The sequence below is a fragment of the Carcharhinus amblyrhynchos genome, unplaced genomic scaffold, assembly GCF_965287045.1.
Source record: "Carcharhinus amblyrhynchos unplaced genomic scaffold, sCarAmb.v2.hapA scaffold_92, whole genome shotgun sequence".
Lineage (NCBI taxonomy): Eukaryota > Metazoa > Chordata > Chondrichthyes > Carcharhiniformes > Carcharhinidae > Carcharhinus > Carcharhinus amblyrhynchos.
In genome coordinates this window covers 233,305-253,030 of record NW_027649832.1, presented here as the reverse complement: position 1 = coordinate 253,030, position 19,726 = coordinate 233,305, and the positions used below count along the sequence as shown (strand labels likewise).

At 43.7% G+C, this 19,726-nt stretch overlaps 1 protein-coding gene across 4 annotated transcripts; it reads right to left on the bottom strand.

The window, feature by feature from the left end:
• Positions 1 to 1,686: 1,686 nt before the first annotated feature.
• LOC145338055 (uncharacterized) lies at positions 1,687 to 18,915 on the bottom strand. 4 transcript variants are annotated; one of them, XM_080182839.1, is made up of 3 exons: positions 18,775 to 18,915; positions 18,381 to 18,476; positions 8,969 to 14,445 (listed from the first exon to the last, which is right to left on the bottom strand). In XM_080182839.1, the coding sequence occupies exons 2-3, from the start codon at positions 18,385 to 18,387 to the stop codon at positions 13,982 to 13,984; spliced, it is 471 nt and encodes a 156-aa protein (XP_080038965.1). In that variant the 5' UTR covers positions 18,388 to 18,476; positions 18,775 to 18,915; the 3' UTR covers positions 8,969 to 13,981. The 4 variants fall into 4 exon arrangements, 1 of the variants encoding a protein (XP_080038965.1); XR_013885446.1 differs by lacking the exons at positions 8,969 to 14,445; positions 18,381 to 18,476 and adding an exon at positions 1,687 to 1,809 and having other exon boundaries at positions 18,731 to 18,915; XR_013885444.1 differs by lacking the exon at positions 18,381 to 18,476 and having other exon boundaries at positions 18,731 to 18,915.
• Between the last annotated feature and the right edge of the window lie 811 nt (positions 18,916 to 19,726).

Below are 19,726 nucleotides of genomic sequence, written 5' to 3'. Positions count from 1 at the left end.
TTAACTCGTTAGATAGAACCATCTAACCTCCCCTAGCTATTATATTGTAAAGAGTACATCTGTCTGTGAATCCAAATCGCTGATTTAAAATTCCCTTCCACAAGAATGGGCGTGAAAATGGGGGACTTTCGGATCTCTTTTTTGGCGAGGCCACCAGTCAAATCTTATGCATTGTGTGCAGTAAAAAATCCCTCGATCCGTTTCTCACCAGTAAAGGGAGGGGTGGGGTCCCAAGTTGCCTGAAAGCCAGCAGCTGGACTTGGAGTGCTCAGAAAGTATCAAAACGCCAGCTCTCCTGCCCCCACCTCTCTCCACTCCACCACAGATACAGGCTCCCCTTCCCCTCCAGGGATATTGCATATGATCCTCTCCATAGACACACAGCCCCTCTCCCTCGATTGCAGAATATCCCTCTCACCCCTCCCTCTGATTGCAGACTGTCTGTCTTACCCCCTCCCCCCCGATTGCAGAGTGTCCCTCTCACCCCCCTCCCCCTGATTGAAGTGTGCCCCTCATACTCCCTCCCCCGATTGCAGTGTGCCACTCGGGTCCCTGGTGCTGTGAGGCAGCAGTGTTAACCACTGTACCATTGTGGGTAGGAATAAGGAATGCCCATGGGAGGCATAAAGTGAGCAAAATGATTTGGTCGAGTGTGCAGCTACTGGGCTGCATCTTCTATGCAAATGTCTCTAACCTGAGTATTAATGGTCACCTGTTCTATCCTAATATCACAGGAAAAGGAGAGTTTTTTTTTCTGAAGCAGTCCAGCACTTATTTTATTAATTTGCTGATGTTATTAGTTACTGCCCTCGGACCGTTCTCCATCATGTTTGTTTCTCCTCACAGAGGCACATGTTGCTGAAGGCAATCACCCAACAATGAACAAAAAACATTCGTGACCACTGGGATCAGATATCCCATCCCCAAGTTAGTGAACCCGCGTTCAGAACAATCAACAGTAATATAGGACAACTGTGCTCTGATCTGTTTGGTGACTGTAGTAGCATGGCCCCTTTCATTGGGCAATCTCTAATTGGCCACGTAGAACCATAGAACCATCAAAAATTACAGCTCAGAAACAGGCTTTTTGGCCCTTCTTGTCTGTGCCGTACTGTTCTTTTGCCTAGTCCCACTGACCTGCACTTATAGAACCATAGAAAATTATGAAACATGATCGGGCCAGACCCTATGGACAGACAGTGTGGGAAGTCAAGCTAATCAGGTGCAAGGACATCCATCCGGGGTCAGGGAGCAAAAGACACGTACTGCAGTTCTGTTTGTACGTACATAAATGTTGACAATAATCAGTTTGTAACTTAAATCCACAATGAGTAACCTTCAAAGTTATTACAGTGACAAATCAGTATGATTTGACACGAACTGATCACACCACTAATACCTTCTATCAGATCTTTGCCGGCGTTGAGGTCCATTTCAACAGTATGCAATACACCACTAACAGAAATAACATGACACTGCAGTGAGCTACAAACAGAGGCTCATAGAAAAACATTAGAATTGAATGAAGTATCATCGATCAACTGTCTATATAATGGTGGCAACTAAAGCAACATATGACTCCATCAATTACAGAGCAAAACAGAAAACAACTCACACAGACAGCTACAACAATTTCATCGATTCTCACTTACCATGAACACCAACAAAGACAAGTATGGTATAGTAAATTTTTCTGACAAGATAAAATGTTTCCATCCCTTTCACTTTGGAAGTGCTATGTTTCTTGATGTTGCAGGATCTGGATCAGCACCATCTCCAGAAGCTTTATCAAATTCACAGTGTGAACTCCTGTGGGGAGATTGAGGTTATAACATCTTTCAACATGCTTTTTTAATATAAATAACAGACTGATTTAAATCCCTGTGTATTATTTAGTTTCCATACTGAATTGGAACTCCCCAAAGATTGGACTGGTGTAATCACTACAGTGAGCTCATGTAAATTAAGATCCATATTTCCCCAGTATTGAGGGTGTATTTTCAAACCCAGTGGATGCTGAGAGGATGCATCCCTGGGTGCCAAGGATGAGAATGAGGGGAACATACCATTTAAAAATTAGGGATCTCCCATTTCAGACGGAGAGGAGGGTTGCGAATCTTTGGAAGTCTATTCCCCAGAGTGGCAGAGGACACATCATTAATTATTGCCAAGACACAGGGAGACAGATTTTTGGCTAACAACGGTGACAACAACCATCAGCCGAGGCAGAAAATGGACCTGAAGCCAGAAACAGGTCAGACATGAATTTATTGAATGTTGGAGCAAGCTCAAGAATCTGGGGGGTCCACTCCTCCTGCTAATTCATATGTTAGTCCCATCAAGGTTTTTATTTGCCACATCCTCAGACATACTGGGATGGTCTCCGCCAGGGCCGTACAGCGCGCTGGGATGGTCTCCGCCAGGGCTGCTGTGAAGCACAGTGCTTATCTAATGCCCTGATGAAAGCCTTGATGCAGCCGGCCTCCACTACACATCCAGAGAGCATTCCAGGACCTTGCCGCTTGCTGAATAAAAATGTTTTCTTCTTATATCACATTTGCTTCTTTTGCAAATCACTTTAAATCTGTGCTCTCTAACTCTTGATCCATTTATAAGCAGGAACAGTTTCTCCCGGTTTACTCTGTCCAGCCCCCTCATGATTTTGAATATTTCCATCAAATCTGCCCTTAGCCATCTTTTCTCCAAGGAGAGCAGTCCCAACCTCTCCAATCTATTCTCATAACTGAAGTTTCTCATCCTTATGACCATTACTATAAATTTCTTCTGTGCTCTCTTCAGCACGTTCACATCCTTTCTATAGTGTGGTGCCTAGACTGCACATAATATTCCAGCTAAAGTCTAATTAGTGTTTGTATAAGTTCAACATAACCCTCTTGCTCTTCTGCTCTATGGTCCCCTTCATAAAGCTCAGAATAATATATGCTTTTGTGGCCTGATGGGTATTTACAAAGGCATCAACAAAGTGAAGACACCAGAAAGTCTGATGGTTAAAAGGGCTAACTCTATGTCAAGCTAAGGACTGTGATAGCGGAAAAGAACAGGATACACAGCCATGGAACACACACAGGAATTGATTAGACAGTGGCCTTTGCTATGCCTTGAATGGACAGTGATTGAACATAGAACCTTGTGTGTCATGCTCCTGAGAGAATTACAACCTCCTGACAGGGGCATGACTCTTCAATATCTGTGACCAGAACGACACTGATTATTTAGTGCCTGTCCTTTGAGCATGTGACTGGAAGCATGATCAGAGCTAGCAAGATCTACATAAGAGGAGGACACCTGGATAAATCAGCAGAAGTAATCTGGAATTAATCACTGTAGAAGGAGCAGCAAGACCCCAAATCTGGGACACAGAGACATCAGAACAAAACCCATCAGCAGGCAATCTGATCAGTTCACCTCATCATGAGTAATATCTCTAAGTCTAAGTCAAGGGTCTGGATATTTTGTGAAGTTTTGATACCTTTTGAATACTTGTGAGCATAAGGGAGTAAGTCAAGGTTAGTTACTTAATGTGTAATTAAGTAAGTCAAGGTTAGATACTCTGCGTATAATGAAAGTTGAAGCCTCGTATAATTTGGTACAGTGCAACGAAGGACTTCTTGCACAATAATTTGAGAGTTTGGAGTGCTTTTGCTCATGGCATCAGATGACCAGTTTTCAAGGATAACACTTTTTTTTAAAACAGCTCTATTCACCTGTCCTGACATCTGCAATGATCTCTGCAAATATATATCCAGGTACCATTGCTCCTGCGCCCCTTTTAACATTAGGTTCCACGGTCATCATTCAACTTTAAATCCAGATTTTTATTAAATTCAAATTGTACCATCTGCCATGGGAGGATTTGAACCCAGACCTCCATAAGCATTAACTTGTCTCTCTGGATTATAGTTGAGTGAAAATGCCATTGGACCACCACTTCCTATTTTTGCTGGAAAAATATTGCTTTTGATATCAGGCCTTTGTGTGTTCGATGTACGTTATTTTTATAGGTGTACATTATTTTTATGAAACACAAAATTTATGATTAATGTTGATAATTGATAATCATGCTTGGCTAATCTATTTAATTCTTTGAGGATGTAACTAGTAAAGTTGACCAAGGAGAATCAGTAGATGTAGTTTAGTTAAACTTCCAGAAGGCTTTCTAGAAGGTCTCACATAACAGACCACTATGTAAAATTAAAGCACATGGGATTGCAGGTTAGGTCTTGAGATGGATAGAAAGGAGGTTAGCAGATAGGAAGCAAATTGTTGGCATAAATGGATCCTTTTCTGATTAGCAGGCAGTGACTAGTGGGGTACAGCAGGAATTTGTGCTAGGACCCCAACTGTTCACATTATATATTGATTCAGAAGAGGGAACTTAAATGTATTATCTCCAAATCTGCACATGATACAAAGTTGAGTGGGAGGGTGAGCTGTGAGGAGGATGCAAAAATGCTTCAGTGCGATTTTGACAGGCTGAGTGAACAGGCATCTGCATGACAGATGCAGTATAATATGGATAAATTTGAGGTTATCCACTTTGGTAGGAATAACAGGAAGGCAGATTATTACTTGAATGCAGGTTAATAGAGAGAGGTGGATATCCAGCGAGATTTTGGTGTCCTTGTGCTTCAGTCACTGAAAGTAAGTATGCAAGTACGGCAAGCAGTAAAGACAAATGGCATGTAGGCTTTCATAGCGAGAGGATTTGAATATAGGGATAGGGATGTTTTACTGCAATTGTACAGGGTGTTGGTGAGGCCACACCTGGAGTATTGTGTGCAGTTTGGTGTCTTTATCTGAGGAAGGATATCTTTGCTATAGAGGGAGTAGAGTGAAGGTTTACCAGACTGATTCCTGGGATGGCAGGTATGTCTTATGAGATAAGAATAAGTCGATTAAGATTATATTCACTGGAGTTTTGAAGAGTGAGAGGAGAATCTCATGTAAACTTTAAAAATTCTAAGAGTTAGACAGGATAGATTCAGAAAGAGTGTTCTTGATGGTGGGGGAGTCCAGAACTAGGGGATAATAAGGGATAAACCTTTTAGAACTGAAGTGAAATTTCTTCACCCGAAGAGTGGTGAATGTATGGAATTCACTACCACAGAAAGTAGTTGAGGTCAAAAAATTGTGATTTCAAGAAGAAATTTGATATAGCTCTCAGGGCTAAAATGATCAAGGGATATGGGAGGAGAAAGGGAGATCAGGGTATTGAGTCTGATGATCAGCCATGATCATAATGAATGGCAGTGGAGCAGGCTCGACGGGCCAAATGGCCTACTCCTGCTTCTAGTTTCTATGTTTCCATATTGTGATATTGATAAATGTTTTCTGGGTGTGTCAGTCTGCTGGTTATAAATAAATATGTCACCGTTCATTTCATTCTGTGTGTCTTACGTGGAAATGTTTTTAGATGTAGTCAAAAATTAGTAGAGAAATAAAGGGACAAAATATTTTTTGAAATGAAGAGATTTTCAGCAGAAAGAATGAATGGAGGATGCATGAATTAGATTTATAACCAGCAGAGACATTAAATAAAGTATTTCCAACAAAACAAACCAAACATATAGTATAAAGGAGTGCAAGTTGCTTTGAGAGCTGATGACATGATTTGATGGTGTCGTCTTTTCGGTGTGCGTTCCAGCCGCTCTTTTACTTTCAGTTTTGTACTCTGCAATGCAGAGAGAGCAGCTCCTCAATAAAGCCAGTTATGTTGCTGTTTGAATCTGTGCGTACAGACCACAGCTTTTCTTTGTGTAAAAGCAGTAACTCCTAATATAGCTAGGATATTACAATATTGGGCCCTATTTTACCATTTTGATTCTAAGTGTTGGGTGGACATGAAACTGGGAGCGTTTCAGACAAGCCTCTTTCAACTAGTCTCTGTAATAGCAACGTCATATTTCCAGGTATTATTCCAAGCTCTAAGTTCATCTGTCTTACCTGTTATACTTGTCACATTGAAACAAATGCACTTCAGGTCACCAGTCCCGCTTTGTTCAACAACTACTCCCTGTCTGCTCCTCTTCTTAATCTTACTGGGCTTAGTCTGGAGATCTCCCTCAGTTTTTTTCTCCTGCCGACCGACTGCTCTGGTTCCCACCCCCATCATACTAGTTTTCCTTCCCCTCTCTTTTCTGCACACATTATAACTTTGAAAATTAAATTCCAGTCCTCACCATTTTAAAAGGCACATTGCCATTATCACTATACTTCAGAGTCCCACACAGGGAGCGGCACAGTGATTAGAAATGCTGCCTCACAGCGTCAAGGACCCAGGTTCGATTCCCGGCTGGAGTCATTGTGCAGACTCCACACAGGCATTCTCCCCATGTCTGCATGGGATGCTCTGGTTTCCTCCCACAGTCCAAAGACTTGCTGGTTAGATGCATTGACCATGCTAAATTCTCCCTCAGTATAACCAAACAGATGCTGCAGAGAGACAACTAGGGAATTTTCACAGTAACTTCATTGCAGTTAATGTAATCCTACTTCTGACACTAATAAACTAAAAAAAAATTGTTAGTAGTTCAATCTATGCTTTGTATCCTGCCATTGTACTCCTCATACAAAGTCCTATCCAACATGGTACTATTTCCTTCTTCAGCACTGTCACTTTATGTACCTCGTTCCTTTTTTTATTTCTAGCTGCTAGTGCCCATTCACTTCCCAATTTAACTTAGATCCTCCCAACCATGCAAGTTAATCCCTGCACAAGGACATTACCCTGGTCCTGTTGAGGTGCAATATGTCCCTTTTGAATAGATGGCTGTGTCCCAGAATAGTCCCATTGTCCCAACAGTCTGAGGCCCTCCTTCTTGTATTATATCCAGCCATGCATTGATGATTTTCCCAATGTTTTGACCTGCACTCACTTGGCACTAGGCCTAACCTGGAGATTGTTATCCTTAAGGCTGATTTCAAACAACCGGAGGTATCTCCCTGTACATGTGCACACCACCACCACCCTCCCCCACCCCCTCAAAAAAGATGCAGATGTGCCCTGATCTTTCTACATGTTGCAAGAATTGCAAGCAACATATCACAGCTGCCAGCTTATGAACAGGGAACGCTGGTCATGGGATCCACTTCCTCATCTTCGTCTCTCAGCTGTCTGTAGCAAGGTGTATATTTTAGAGGGAGTGGTTTGAAAAACATGTAGACTGAATGGTCTCAGCATAGAGGGAACCACACTGCACTGTGAAAACAGCGGACTCGGCTGGAAAAAAGTGTTCGAGATTGAAGATGGTGAGGAGGGAGGTGGTGGCAGGGCAAGAGTTATATCTGTGTCTGCATGGGAAGGTTCTATGAAAGGGGCAACTAGAAAGGACACCAGAGGGGACCAACCCATTGAAATGCTGAAAGGTGAGGCCAAGAGAATACCAGTTTGGTGGCAATCAGCACCGCTTGGTAGAAGCAGGTGTTGAATGATTGGTTAAATTGAGGCTGGTGGATTGGAAGATGAGAGTAAGTGTGGAAGTTAAAATACTCAAATTAAAAAAAATTATGCCTTCTCTGTAACAGCTTGTGAGAATGTTATCAATTGCAAACCTTCAAGGCAGTCTCTCTGCTTTCAGGATAACCTGCTTTTACATAGGGCTCATAACATTCTGCTTTTTGACCTTCACCAGAGGATGAGCAAAACCGCATTTTTCCATAACAAATACCAAAGGTGAAATATGGGGATATGCTGTGCAAATGAAGAATTAGCAGAAGTTAACTTTTCATCGAATGAGAAAGAGCGAAAAGCCAGGATTTAATTGGCAAATATGTATGTCAACGAAAGGTGTGAAAAATTTCTTGTCCCCATTTGCTGTAGTTGACTATAACTGTCAAGTTGCATTTCTGTAATTTCGGAACCACTCCAGCCATTTTAGTGGAGGGTGGAATTCTCCTGGTGCACAAGTAATTAAATCTTGCATTGGATGCATGGCAACCAGCGCAGTCTGTCTCAAGTGTCAGCTAAGTGTGCCTAAGGTTGCTGGTATCCAAGGATCTCTGACAAGAGGAGGAAACGGGACAGGGGGAAACACTACATTGTGATTCTAGGAACGGAGGAAAGAGTGAGAGCTTTAGAGTGGGATATGCTGCACGTACGGTCAAGGGCCACGTCAACCATCATGGGGGGAAATAATCCATGGCTGAGAAGACATCAAGTCTGAAAGGCTGTGGCCGGATGATTCCATCATCAGAATAAATGTGAAGGAGACAGAGGAACTCGTAGAATGGAATACAGACCGTGTAGGGTACAGTATGAACCGCATCAAGGCAAACTTATCAGGGCTTATTGGAAACATTGGTTGACATTACTTGCTGTCTCCTGCCATCATTCCCTGCTTTTCGGAAAAACATAGTGGAAGGTCTGTGATTTTCTCCTTGCTCTGATTATCAACTATTGCCTCTCTCCCGCTCTATCAGTCACACTGCCCCACTCAGATTTAGCCACTACTTCTGCTGCTATCTTCAGGTTTTTTCATATTCCTTAATAATCCCTTCATTGTTCTTTATAAGTCTAATGCTATTAGATTTTCAGCATTTCTACATTTCAAAGAGAGACTTTATTTAAGCTTGGTACTGCTTTTTACCTTGTCGGCAGCCCACGGCTCAAGGTTGGTGTGACGGCTCTGTGTTGCTCCAACTTTTTGTTGAACACTGCACACTATTTCATTGGTTTAACTGGGGCAGCGTATTATGGACAGCTTGTATCACACACCGTCAAAATCCGCCTTCCTTAAGTTTGGAAGGAGAGCAGGGTTGTAAACTTATCAAAACAAATTATGTTCATTGTTTCCATTACTAAATCTGTTACCAACATCAGAAAGGGGTGGGGGATTAATCCAAAGAGCTCCGATTGTTCGTCTCATCACCCATCACAAAAAGGGACAGTATGGGTCCCAGTTTTGGCATGATCCAATTTTCTATTAATAGCCCCACAGCAAACTCAACATAAGATGAATTTGGAGGGTTAATTTATTGAGCAAAATTTCAAAATGTGTGGGGGAGGAGTGGGGGTTACCACATACAGTAAAAGAGCAGAAAAAGACTTACAGGGCAAGGATCCTAGAGAAAATAATTACTGTTTAACATGCATTCAGAGTCCAGAATCAAAGTCCAATGGCATATTCCTTCACAGAGGCTGGCAGGTTGAAAACTGATGCTGGACAATTTACTTTTCCAACCGAGTTGCTTTCCACAATGAGATAGACACATAGGGATATACCCGTCTTGTAATAAATTATTGAGAAGTTCCAGTAGAAACAGACATTCAGCCCTAACAGAGCCACTTTTCTCTTCTGCTACTGGGTGATATCAGACCAAGTTGTTTCAGTGTAGCAGAGCAACATCACTGGTTATACAAGCTACAGAATTCCATGACACATGACTCCCATTGCTTCAGTGTCTTCAACAAAGTCTGTGCAATCTCCATCTGGGTTCCAAGATGGTTAAATGTTCCACCCATTACGACTTGAAAAGAAGGTTACAGGGTCCTTTTTCCTAGCAGATGGATAGGCTTGAGTGGGCTTATGAAATGCAGATAGTCTTTGTACAATTCCCTTTGAATTTAGTTTCTGCAGCCCAAAGGTTCATTAGTGTTTCTTCAGATAGAATGAGATGAGAGTTTTACAGTACTATCACATTAGCTTGGGGGGTCACACATAGACAGATCTTCAACAATTTTTAAAATGGCTATTGTCCAGCTTTTTAAAAATTAGCCACTGGGGTATGTATACGTATTCAATAAAAAAATATAGTGCAAGACTGCGAGATCTGAATCCCTTGACACTGAGATAACCTGTCTCCTCATTGGTCCAAGAACAAATTGTTCCAGAAAGCTACTAAAAATATACATCAGCCATCTGCTGCATTTAGAATTTGAGCTGCTTTGAACCCCCGGTCAAAGAAAAGATTAAAATCTCCCAATGACGATCAACAAGATTGCTTTTGCTAGAAGCTTCTCCATTTTGCACCTCCTGATACTATATCACTGTCAGATGGTCTGTGTGCAACTTCTACCATATCTTGCATCTACTGATAGCTAATTCCATCCAGCTTGTACTCGCTGCCTACTTACTCTCTTGTTCAGTCTCCTCCAGCAACATTGCTCGCCCTGATCTTATACACAGTAAGAAGTCTCAACACCAGGCTAAAGTCGCAACAGGTTTATTTCAAGCTTTCAGAGCACTGTTCAATGAAGGAACAACGCTCCAAAACCTCAGATCAAATAAACCTATTGGGACTTTAACCTAGTGTTGTGAGACTTCCTACTGTACCCACCTCAGTCCAACACCGACATCTCCACATCATGATCTTATACAGAAATAGAAGTCTTTCCCCTTTTTTAACTAAGGGCTGGAGCAGTGCTGGAATATAGGAAGAAGCCGATCCACTCAATTCAAATATGCAGGCAATTTATTCATTTACGTACCCAACTGACAGCTTTCAATATTTCAAAACATTTCAGTTCCACTGAATTCCAATCTGGCTAATCCTTTGCAGAACTACACACCATTGATTTTATGAATAGCTAAGGGCGGCCAGTGATTGGTATTGTTTCTTTATTGTTTGATTGACTTACTGGTCCGCCAAGGTCTCGTGGAGTGTCACTCTGCAACTTTCAAATACAAGGGTCCCATGGAACCAGCAGGTGAGAACTGAAATATCTTCTGCCTCACTATGCTGGGTTTCTGAGAATTCTTCACAGCAGAGAACGTGAAAACCCTCCAAAAGAAAGATAATCTTGCCTACAAAGATTTGAATCTGAAATAGGGTGAAAACAAGGAATTTAAAACAAAAATCGCCGCCTTGTGGCATTGGGACAGGAGGAGGCCATTCAACTCTTGAGCCCATTTTGCATTTGGACAAGATTGTGGCTGATTCGTATCTGAATTCATTCCCTGCTGTGACTCCATACTCATTATATACTTGACCAGCAGGAAAAAACACAATCTCAGATTTAAAGATTCTAAACTCTGACCAACCTCTGAACAAAGAAACGTTCCTGAATGACCCTACCCACCCACCAGCAGAAAACCCACCCACCAGCAGAAAACTTTTCTACCATTACCAATTCCTTCCAAAAATACTTCAATCAAAACATCCTTAACAAGACTTGTATTCACTGGAATATGGAAAGTTATGTAAATACCAGTAACTGGGTGACCCTTAGAATTCACAGCAAATAACAGTAAGAAAAAGTAGCGAGGACATTACTAGTCTTGGGATTTCCCTTCTCACCTTATTCATTTTGTCCATTGCTTTTCAATGGGTGATATTGACCCATCCTGGTTTTATGACCCCGTGCAGTAGGACAGTCGAACCCAAACCGAAACACCTTCCTGGGAGGTTCAGTGACTATTACCAATATTTTGCAGATGTTTCTGGTTACTGACTGAGGCCATCAGTGGTGATACATGTCATTGACTGCAATGAAAAAGAGAGTCGGAGTTTTCAAACGAGTGTCACGTTAATGGGAAGAGAGGCAGAGCCGGCAGCGACACAGGGGAAGAGGGACCATCCGGTGATCGGCCCTGCCCAAAGCATCCGGTGATCAACCACCCCCCAGACCATCTTGTGATCAATGCCTGGACTATCTGGTGATCAATGCCTGCCTGGATTATAAGTTTTAGTGTCACAAGTAAGCTTACATTAACACTGCAATGAAGTTACTCTGAAAATCCCTTCACTGTCACACTCCGGTGCCTGTTGGCAACACTGAGGGAAAATTTAACATGGCCAATGCACTTAACCAGCACGTCTTTCAGACTATCCAGTAATCCATGCCTGCCCGGACTGTCCTGTGATCAATGCTGCCAAGACTTCTGTGAACTTCAACTCATGGGTGGTCAGTGCATACAGGTTTCATTACAATGGTTGGTGAAGCATTGATGTTCAGCAATATGTGATACAATTAATCTCAACAGCCAAGTAACTTCTCTTTGGATTTTCATAGTAACTTCACTGCCATGTTAATGTAAGCCTACTTGTGACACTAATAAATAAACTTTGAACTTCATATGCCAAAACATTGCAGGATAAGGAGACAACTGGCCCCAATTTGCCATTGGAGTTAATCCTGTTACACTAGTTAGTCTGATCATCGTAAGCTTAGTTTTTCGGATTTGCTTAATTGGCTAGTTGCTGACGTGTGAGTGGATATCAGTAACTTGAGAGGAAGAGTGAACAGGGTAAGCAACGGAATCTCACCCTAGCTAGATTGAAGGATGGAGAAATTAACAGTGCAGGAACCAACTTGGAAGTGTAAATTCAAATGTAAATTCTACCATAATCCATGTTCAGAATAAAGGGCTTAATTGTCAAATTGAGGTCAGATGCCAGCCCCAAGATCATTTCCAGGTTCTGACCTTGCAGCACTGGTGCACATATCATGTGACCTTTAAACGCAAGTACCCTAAATGGGTCAGCAGTAAGCTCAACACCCAATCAGTGCCAGGCATTACCAGAAGATGGGAGCTGCATGTGGACCGTCAAGTGGCAAAGGCAGCAGCACTGAGGGCCAGCAGACAGACAGAGTTATCTGAGAGGTAATGCACATGATTAAAGAATGAAGAAAAGTATAGCACAGGAACAGGGCCCTCCAAGCCTGCACCGATTATGATGCCTGCCTAAACTAAAACCGTATGCACTTACAGGGTCCGTATCCTTCCATTCCCATCCTATTCATGTATTCGTTTAGTTGCCCCTTAAATGCCACCATCATATCTGCTCCCACCAGCTCCTCAGGCAATGCATTCCAGACATTCACTATCCTCTGTGTAAAAAACTTGTCTCGCACATCTCCTCTATACTTTTCCCCACGCACCTTAAACCCATGTCCCCTAGTACTTGACTTTTCTGCCCTAGGATAGGGCTGACTAACCACCCTTTCCATGCCATTCATAATCTTACAAATCTTAATCAGGTTACCCCTCAACCGATGTCATTCCGGTGAGAACGAACCAAATTTATCCAACCTCTCCTTATAGCTAATACCCTCCAGATCAGGCAACACCCTCTTCTGTACCCTCTCCAAAGCATCCACGTCCTTCTGATAGTGTGGCAACCAGAATTGTACACAATATTCTAAATGAGGCCTAACTAAGGTTAGCACAAGATCAAGTTTCATTATTTTTCATATAACAAAATTAATTCCTGCCCACATTGAACCCCCCCAGGTCTGCATGAATAAGCACCAGACATTGAAAGAAGGCATTTACAATTTGAAAATAGCCTTCTGGCCTTCCCCAGCTTATTAACAATTTCTTCAGGGGGCTTAACTTGACACAAGTACTTGACTCCTTTCCACTCGCTCTCACTTTGAAAATTCCTGGAGGTTTCAGGAGCCTGACACACCATCCAGAAACTTTATTTTCACAGCATTCCCATTCCTGATACGACTGCCACGGCAACCGAAATCCGAGAGAAAGATACAAATGGGTTCACAACAAAAACGTGAAAAAATGGTGCAACTTTAAATTAGGTGTGATTTTAAAATCTCCAACAACAATTAAAAGCTGACTGAATGAGATTTCATGTTTGCAATAACTCATTTGCAGTGCCAGAGGCTGACTGGCAGAAAATAATCACGTTGTTCTTCAGTACAAGTCTCCAATGGATAACATTTAACTTTGTGATGAGTTTCGCTCATTCGCTCAATACATATACAGCAAAAGGAGTGCACCATTCCAACACATTTTGCTGAGGAAGAGCAGGTTAGTGAGATGCTGTTTTCATAAAGCTAACACTGTAGTGCCGGTCATAAACAAGTCCTTGATTTCTGTGCTCCTCACTGCCCATTTGCCCTGATCTGAAATGGCTGTAGCACTGACACAGCTGAGCCTCACTGTTATTTTAGCAACAAATCTCTGGCCCAGTCTTTTCATTTGAGCAGCTCTGTTGCGGTGGGAATACTGCACCGGCTGTCCAAAAGGTGGGAGTTGGCACACAATCATTCAAATGGTTTCTAGCCACTGTGAGTTCGCTGGTGTCGTATTAAATGACCAGATGTGTAGAACCTTTTCTTACACACAACGCACTCAAAGGGTTTCTCTCCCGTGTGGATTCGCTGGTGAACGCGGAGGTCATTGCAGGTGGAGAACCGTTTCTGGCATACAACACACTCAAAAGGTTTCTCTCCAGTGTGGAATCGCCGGTGTCTGGTCAAGTTACTGGACTTACTGAAACATTTCTTGCACACAGTACACTCAAAGGGCTTCTCCCCAGTGTGAACCCGTAGGTGCCGTTTTAAAAGACAGGCCCAGCGAAAGCCCTTTCCACAAACAAAGCACTGAAAGCAGTCCTCTTGTTGCACATTCCTCGCCTGCTGCTCAACCCTGGTGGTTTCTGAGGGACCCGGCTCCTCACTCATCAACACTTGAGTTTCCCTTACTAGTTCCATCATGTCGCAAAGCGTTGGGATTCCCAGACCTGAACAACACACAAAGCAGAACAAATAGCTCAGCTTCAAACAAGCCAGTCCCGAAGTGAAACAAAAACAGAAAATGCTGGAAAATCTCAGCAGTTCTGACAGGGTTGGTGCAGAGAGGACACAGTTAACGTTAAGTCTGGATGATTCTTCATCTTCAGGATCTCTTCAGGACAGCACAGCGGCAAGCACTGCTGCCTCATAGCTCTAGGAACCCGGATTCAATTCCAGCTTGGGGGTCAATGTCTGTGTGGAGTTTGCACATTCTACCCATGTCTGCGTGGGTTTCTTCCAGATGCTCCGGTTTCCTCCCACAGTGAAAAGATGTGCGGGTTAGGAACATTGGTCAAGCTAAATTGCCACTTAGTGTTAGGGGGATTAGCAGGGTAAGTATCTGGGGTTATGGGGATTGGGCCTGGGTGGGATTGTGGTCAGTGCAGACTCGATGGGCTGAATGGCCTCCTTCTGCATTATAAGGATTCTATGAGTTGTCAGTCCCAAAGTTAAGTCAGATGCAACTCATGCTGTGATTTAGTATAGCTCATAATTCATCTGTGTGACAGGTACCACACACGAATCTCTCCCTCCACCCTCCAACACCCTTCCTCATCACCAAATGCCAACCTCTTCATCTACTTCACTTTTTCCTTCTCTCATTGCCCTTCCCCCCTCAACAACACCTGTCTCACCATCCCTCCCACCCAACCCGTCTCTCTCGCCACCCCGACCTAACCTGTCTCTCTTGTCAACCCCCCAAACAACCCGTGTCTCTCTCACTGCCCCCCCCCCCCACCAATTCATGTCTCTCTTACCACCCCCTCCACCAACCCAAGTCTCTCTCATCACCTCCCCAACACCTGTCTCTCACCCCCTGCTTTGTCTCTCCTGTTCAGTTCCCCCATCTCTCTGCTCCCTACACCACCTCTCTCTCGTCACTCCCTCCAACTCTCTCTCCCCCTCTTATCGAAGCCGTCCCTCTCTTTCCCTCCTCAATCACCCCATATCTTCTCCCCCAACCACCTCACCCCTTCTCATCTCTCCCCCCTCTCCCCATTCTCCTTCCCTTCCTCTTCTTTCTCTCTCCAATCCTCATCCCTCCTCCTCCTGTGTCTCCCTCCCTCAACCTCTCCTCCTCCTGTCCCTCCCTCAATACCCCCTCCTTCTGTCCCTCTCTCCACCACCCTTATCTCCTCCTCTCAATTCCTCACTGACTTTTCCTTACCAACCCCCTTGCTCCCCCACCCACCTGTCTCCTCCCCCCTCCTTTCCCAATGCCCATCTCCTCCTCTCTGTCCCTCTTCTCACCGTCTTGCTCTCTCCCTCCGCCATCTCGTCACCCTTGCCATCCGTTTCACATCCCATCTTTCTCTCTCTCTCTCCCCCAAAACACCCCTCTCCCTCTTTCTATCTCTCCCCAACCACATCTCCGTTTAAACACAATACAATAGAGTTGCCAACTGCCTCACACACTGATAAATCCCCTCATCTCTTTTCGTACACAATATAAACAGATAGTTACTAATTCACACACATATAACCTCATATCTTTATAAACACAATATACACTTGTAGATAGCTAGGTTCTTGATTGGTAAGGGGATCAAAGGTTACAGGGAAGCGGCGGGAGAACAGGGTTCTGAAACCTATTGGTCATGATTGAATGGTGGAGTAGACTTGATGAGCAAACAGAAACATAGAAACTTGAAGCAGGAACAGGCCATTCAACCCTTCGAACCTGCTCTGCCATTCATTTGGTCAAGGCTGATCATCGAATTCAATATCCTGATTCCTCCCCTCCCCGCCATAGCCCTTGATCCCTTTAGTACCTAGAACCACATTTAATTTTTTTCTTGAAATCAGACAATGTTTTGACCTCAACTACATTCTGCGGTAGTGAATTCCGCACATTCACCACTCTCTGGGTGAAGAACTTGCTCTTCACCTCAGTTCTAAAAGGTTTATCCCTTATCCTCAATCTATGACCCCTGATGGTGGACTCCCCCACCATCAGAAACATCCTTTCTAAATCTACCCTGTCTAATCCTGTTAGAATTTTATAAGTTTCTACGAGAGCCTCTCTCACTCTTCTAACCTCCAGTGAATAAAATCCTAACCAATTTAGTCTCTCCTCATACGACAGACCTGCCATCCCAGGAATCAGCCTAGTAAACCTTCTCTGCACTGCCTCTATAACAAGGACATCCTTCCTCACATAAGGACACCAAAACTGCACACAATGTTACGTGTCGCCTCACCAACACCCGTTGAAGCAAAACATCCCCTTATCCCTATACTCAAGTCCTCTTGCTATGAAGGCAAACATGCCATAGTGCCTTCTTTACTGCCTGCTACACCTGCGCATTCACTTTCAGCAACGACAAAGACTACAAGGTCTCGTTGAGATTTACACCCATTCAAGTATTAAGCTGCCTTCCTATTATTGCTACCAAATTGGATAATCTTACATTTATCAATATTATACTGCATCTGCCATACACAGACCCACACACACAGCCTGTCCAAATCACACTGAAGATCCTGCAGCCTTCTCACAGCTTACCCTCCCACCCAACTTTGTATCATCTGCAAATTTGGAGATAATACATTCAGTTGACTCTTCCAAATCATTAACATATAATGTGAACAGTTGGCATCCTAGTTGGGATCCCTGCAGAACCCGACTAGTCACTGGCTGCCAATCAGAAAAAGACCCATTATGCCAACTCTTTGCTTCTTATCTGCTAACCAGCTTTCTATCCATCTTAAGACATTACCTGCAATCCCACGTGCTTTAACTTTACCAAGAAGTATGTTAAGTGAGACCTTGTCGAAAGCATATGGAAGTCAAAATAAAATACATCCACTGGTTCTCCTCAGTCAACTCTACTAGTTTGAGAATCCTCAAAGGATAGATTCGTCAAACTTAATTTACCTTTTGTAAATCTGTGCTGACTTTGTCTGATCACTGCCTTCCAAATGCCGAGTTATGAAATCCTTAACATTAGACACCAGCAACTTCTCCAGTACCGACATTAGGCTCACGGGTCAATAGTTTCCCGTTTCCTCTCTATCTTCCTTTTTGAATAGCAGGCCTACATTAACTACCCTCCAATCTGTAGGAACCAGTCCAGAATCCAAAAGATTTTGGAAAATAACCAGTAATGGATCTACTATTTATAGGGCTACTTCCATAAGTACTCTGGGATAAAAATTATCAGGGCCTGGAGATTTATCCATCTTCAATCCTATCAATTTCCGCAAAACCATTTCTCTACTGTTGCTGATTTCCTTCAGCTCCTCACTAAAACTTACTTCTCCCAGCACTTTTGGTACATTGCTTCATCTTTATAAAAGGAAAACATGAATAAAGCATGAATTTAATTCCCCAGCCACTTCTTTATTGTGAATTCTCTTATTTTTGTCAATCTTTTTCTCTTTTACATATCCATTGAAACTTTTACAGTCAGATGGCCTAATTCTGCTCCTATATCTTCGGGTCTCATATAGCTAGTGATATATCCCTCATTATCTCTAGAAACACAATATAAGCAGATAGATTGTAACTCAGAAGGCGAAGGAAATTTGGCATGTCAGCTATGACTCTCACCAACTTTTACAGATGCGCCATAGAAAGCATTCTTTCTGGTTGTACCACAGCTTGGTATGGCTCCTGCTCTGCCCGAGGCCACAAGAAATTACAAACTTTCATGCATGTAGCCCAATCCATCACGCAAACCAGCCTCCCACCCATTGACCCTGTCTACGCTTCCTGCTGCCTCGGCAAAGCAGCCAGCATAATTAAGGACCCCACGCACCCCGGACATTCTCTCTTCCACCTTCTTCCTTTGGGAAAAAGATACAAAAATTTGTGGTCACGTACCAACCGACTCAAGAACAGCTTCTTCCCTGCTGCCGTCAGACTTTTGAATGGACCTACCTGGCATTAAGTTGATTTTTCTCTACACCCTAGCTATGACTGTAACACTACATTCTGCACTCTCTTCTTTCCTTCTCTATGAACGGTATGCTTTGTCTGTATGGCAGGCAAGAAACAATATTTTTCACTGTGTTAATACATGTGACAATAATAAATCAGTCTCTCTCACCGATGTATCCCCTCATATCTTTATAGACACAATATAAACAGTCACTGACTCTCGCACTGATTTATCTCTTCATATATTAATAAATAAAATATAAACAGATATAGTTGCTGACAGTCACACACACTGATTTATCCCCTCATATCTTTATAGACACAATGCAAACATAATTACTGACACTCACACACTGATATATCCCCTCATTTCTTTACAGATATAGCTACTGACTCTCATTCTCCAGCCTCTCGGTGCTGAGACATGGATGCGGTTGGTTTTATTTAACTCTCTGCTGCGGCCTCCGCTTGGCGCAAACACAAAGCCTGAGCAAGGCCCCAACTTCAACCGAAGCTTCGCGCTGTGCGCACGCATACGCGGGGCGGGGCTTGCGCCGGGAGGGGCGGGGGCTTGCGCCAGGGAGGGTGGGGCTTGCGCAGGGAGGGGCGGGGCTCGTTCAGGGAGGGGCGGGATTGTGGCGACAAGCGGCTGGGAGGGGCGAGACATGCGATTGATGGGGGCGGGAACGTCACAGAGAGGAGCGGGGCTTGCGGCAAGGGGGCGGGGCACAGCAGGCTGCGGCGCAGGCTTGTGGCAAAGAGGGGCGGGGCTTGCAGGCAGGGAGCGGCGGGACATGAGTCATGAATGGGCAGGGTTTGAATCAAGGGGTGGGGCTTGCGCCAAAAAGGGGCGGGGCGTGTCTACAGGGGACGAGGCTTGCGACATGGAGGGGAGGGGCTTGCGTCAATGAGGGGCGGGGCTCGCGGCAGGGAGGGCGGGGTCAATGTCTGGTTACTGATCCCCCCAACCTGCTGGGTTGGTATACTGAGAAGCACAGTAAGGAGTCTCACAACACCCCAGCTTAAAGTCCAACAAGTTTATTTGGCAGCACCAGCTTTCAGAGCGCTGCCCCTTCATCAGGCGATTGGGAGTTCTATTTACAAATGTCGTGGTTCCCCAAGACGACAACTTATTTAACCCGATTGAAACAGAGAGTCTGAGTTGTAATCTTCCAAGCAATAGACTTTATTTCCAGTACAAGAGAAATAAAGCCGGGAGGTCCGGAACACACCACAGAGCCCTCGGCTTACAGTCTTTTTATGCACATTTCAGCTCCATATCTCAAGATTCTTATCTCGCTTTTACAATGCGACCTCGTTTAGCCACCATTGTTTCTGTACTGACC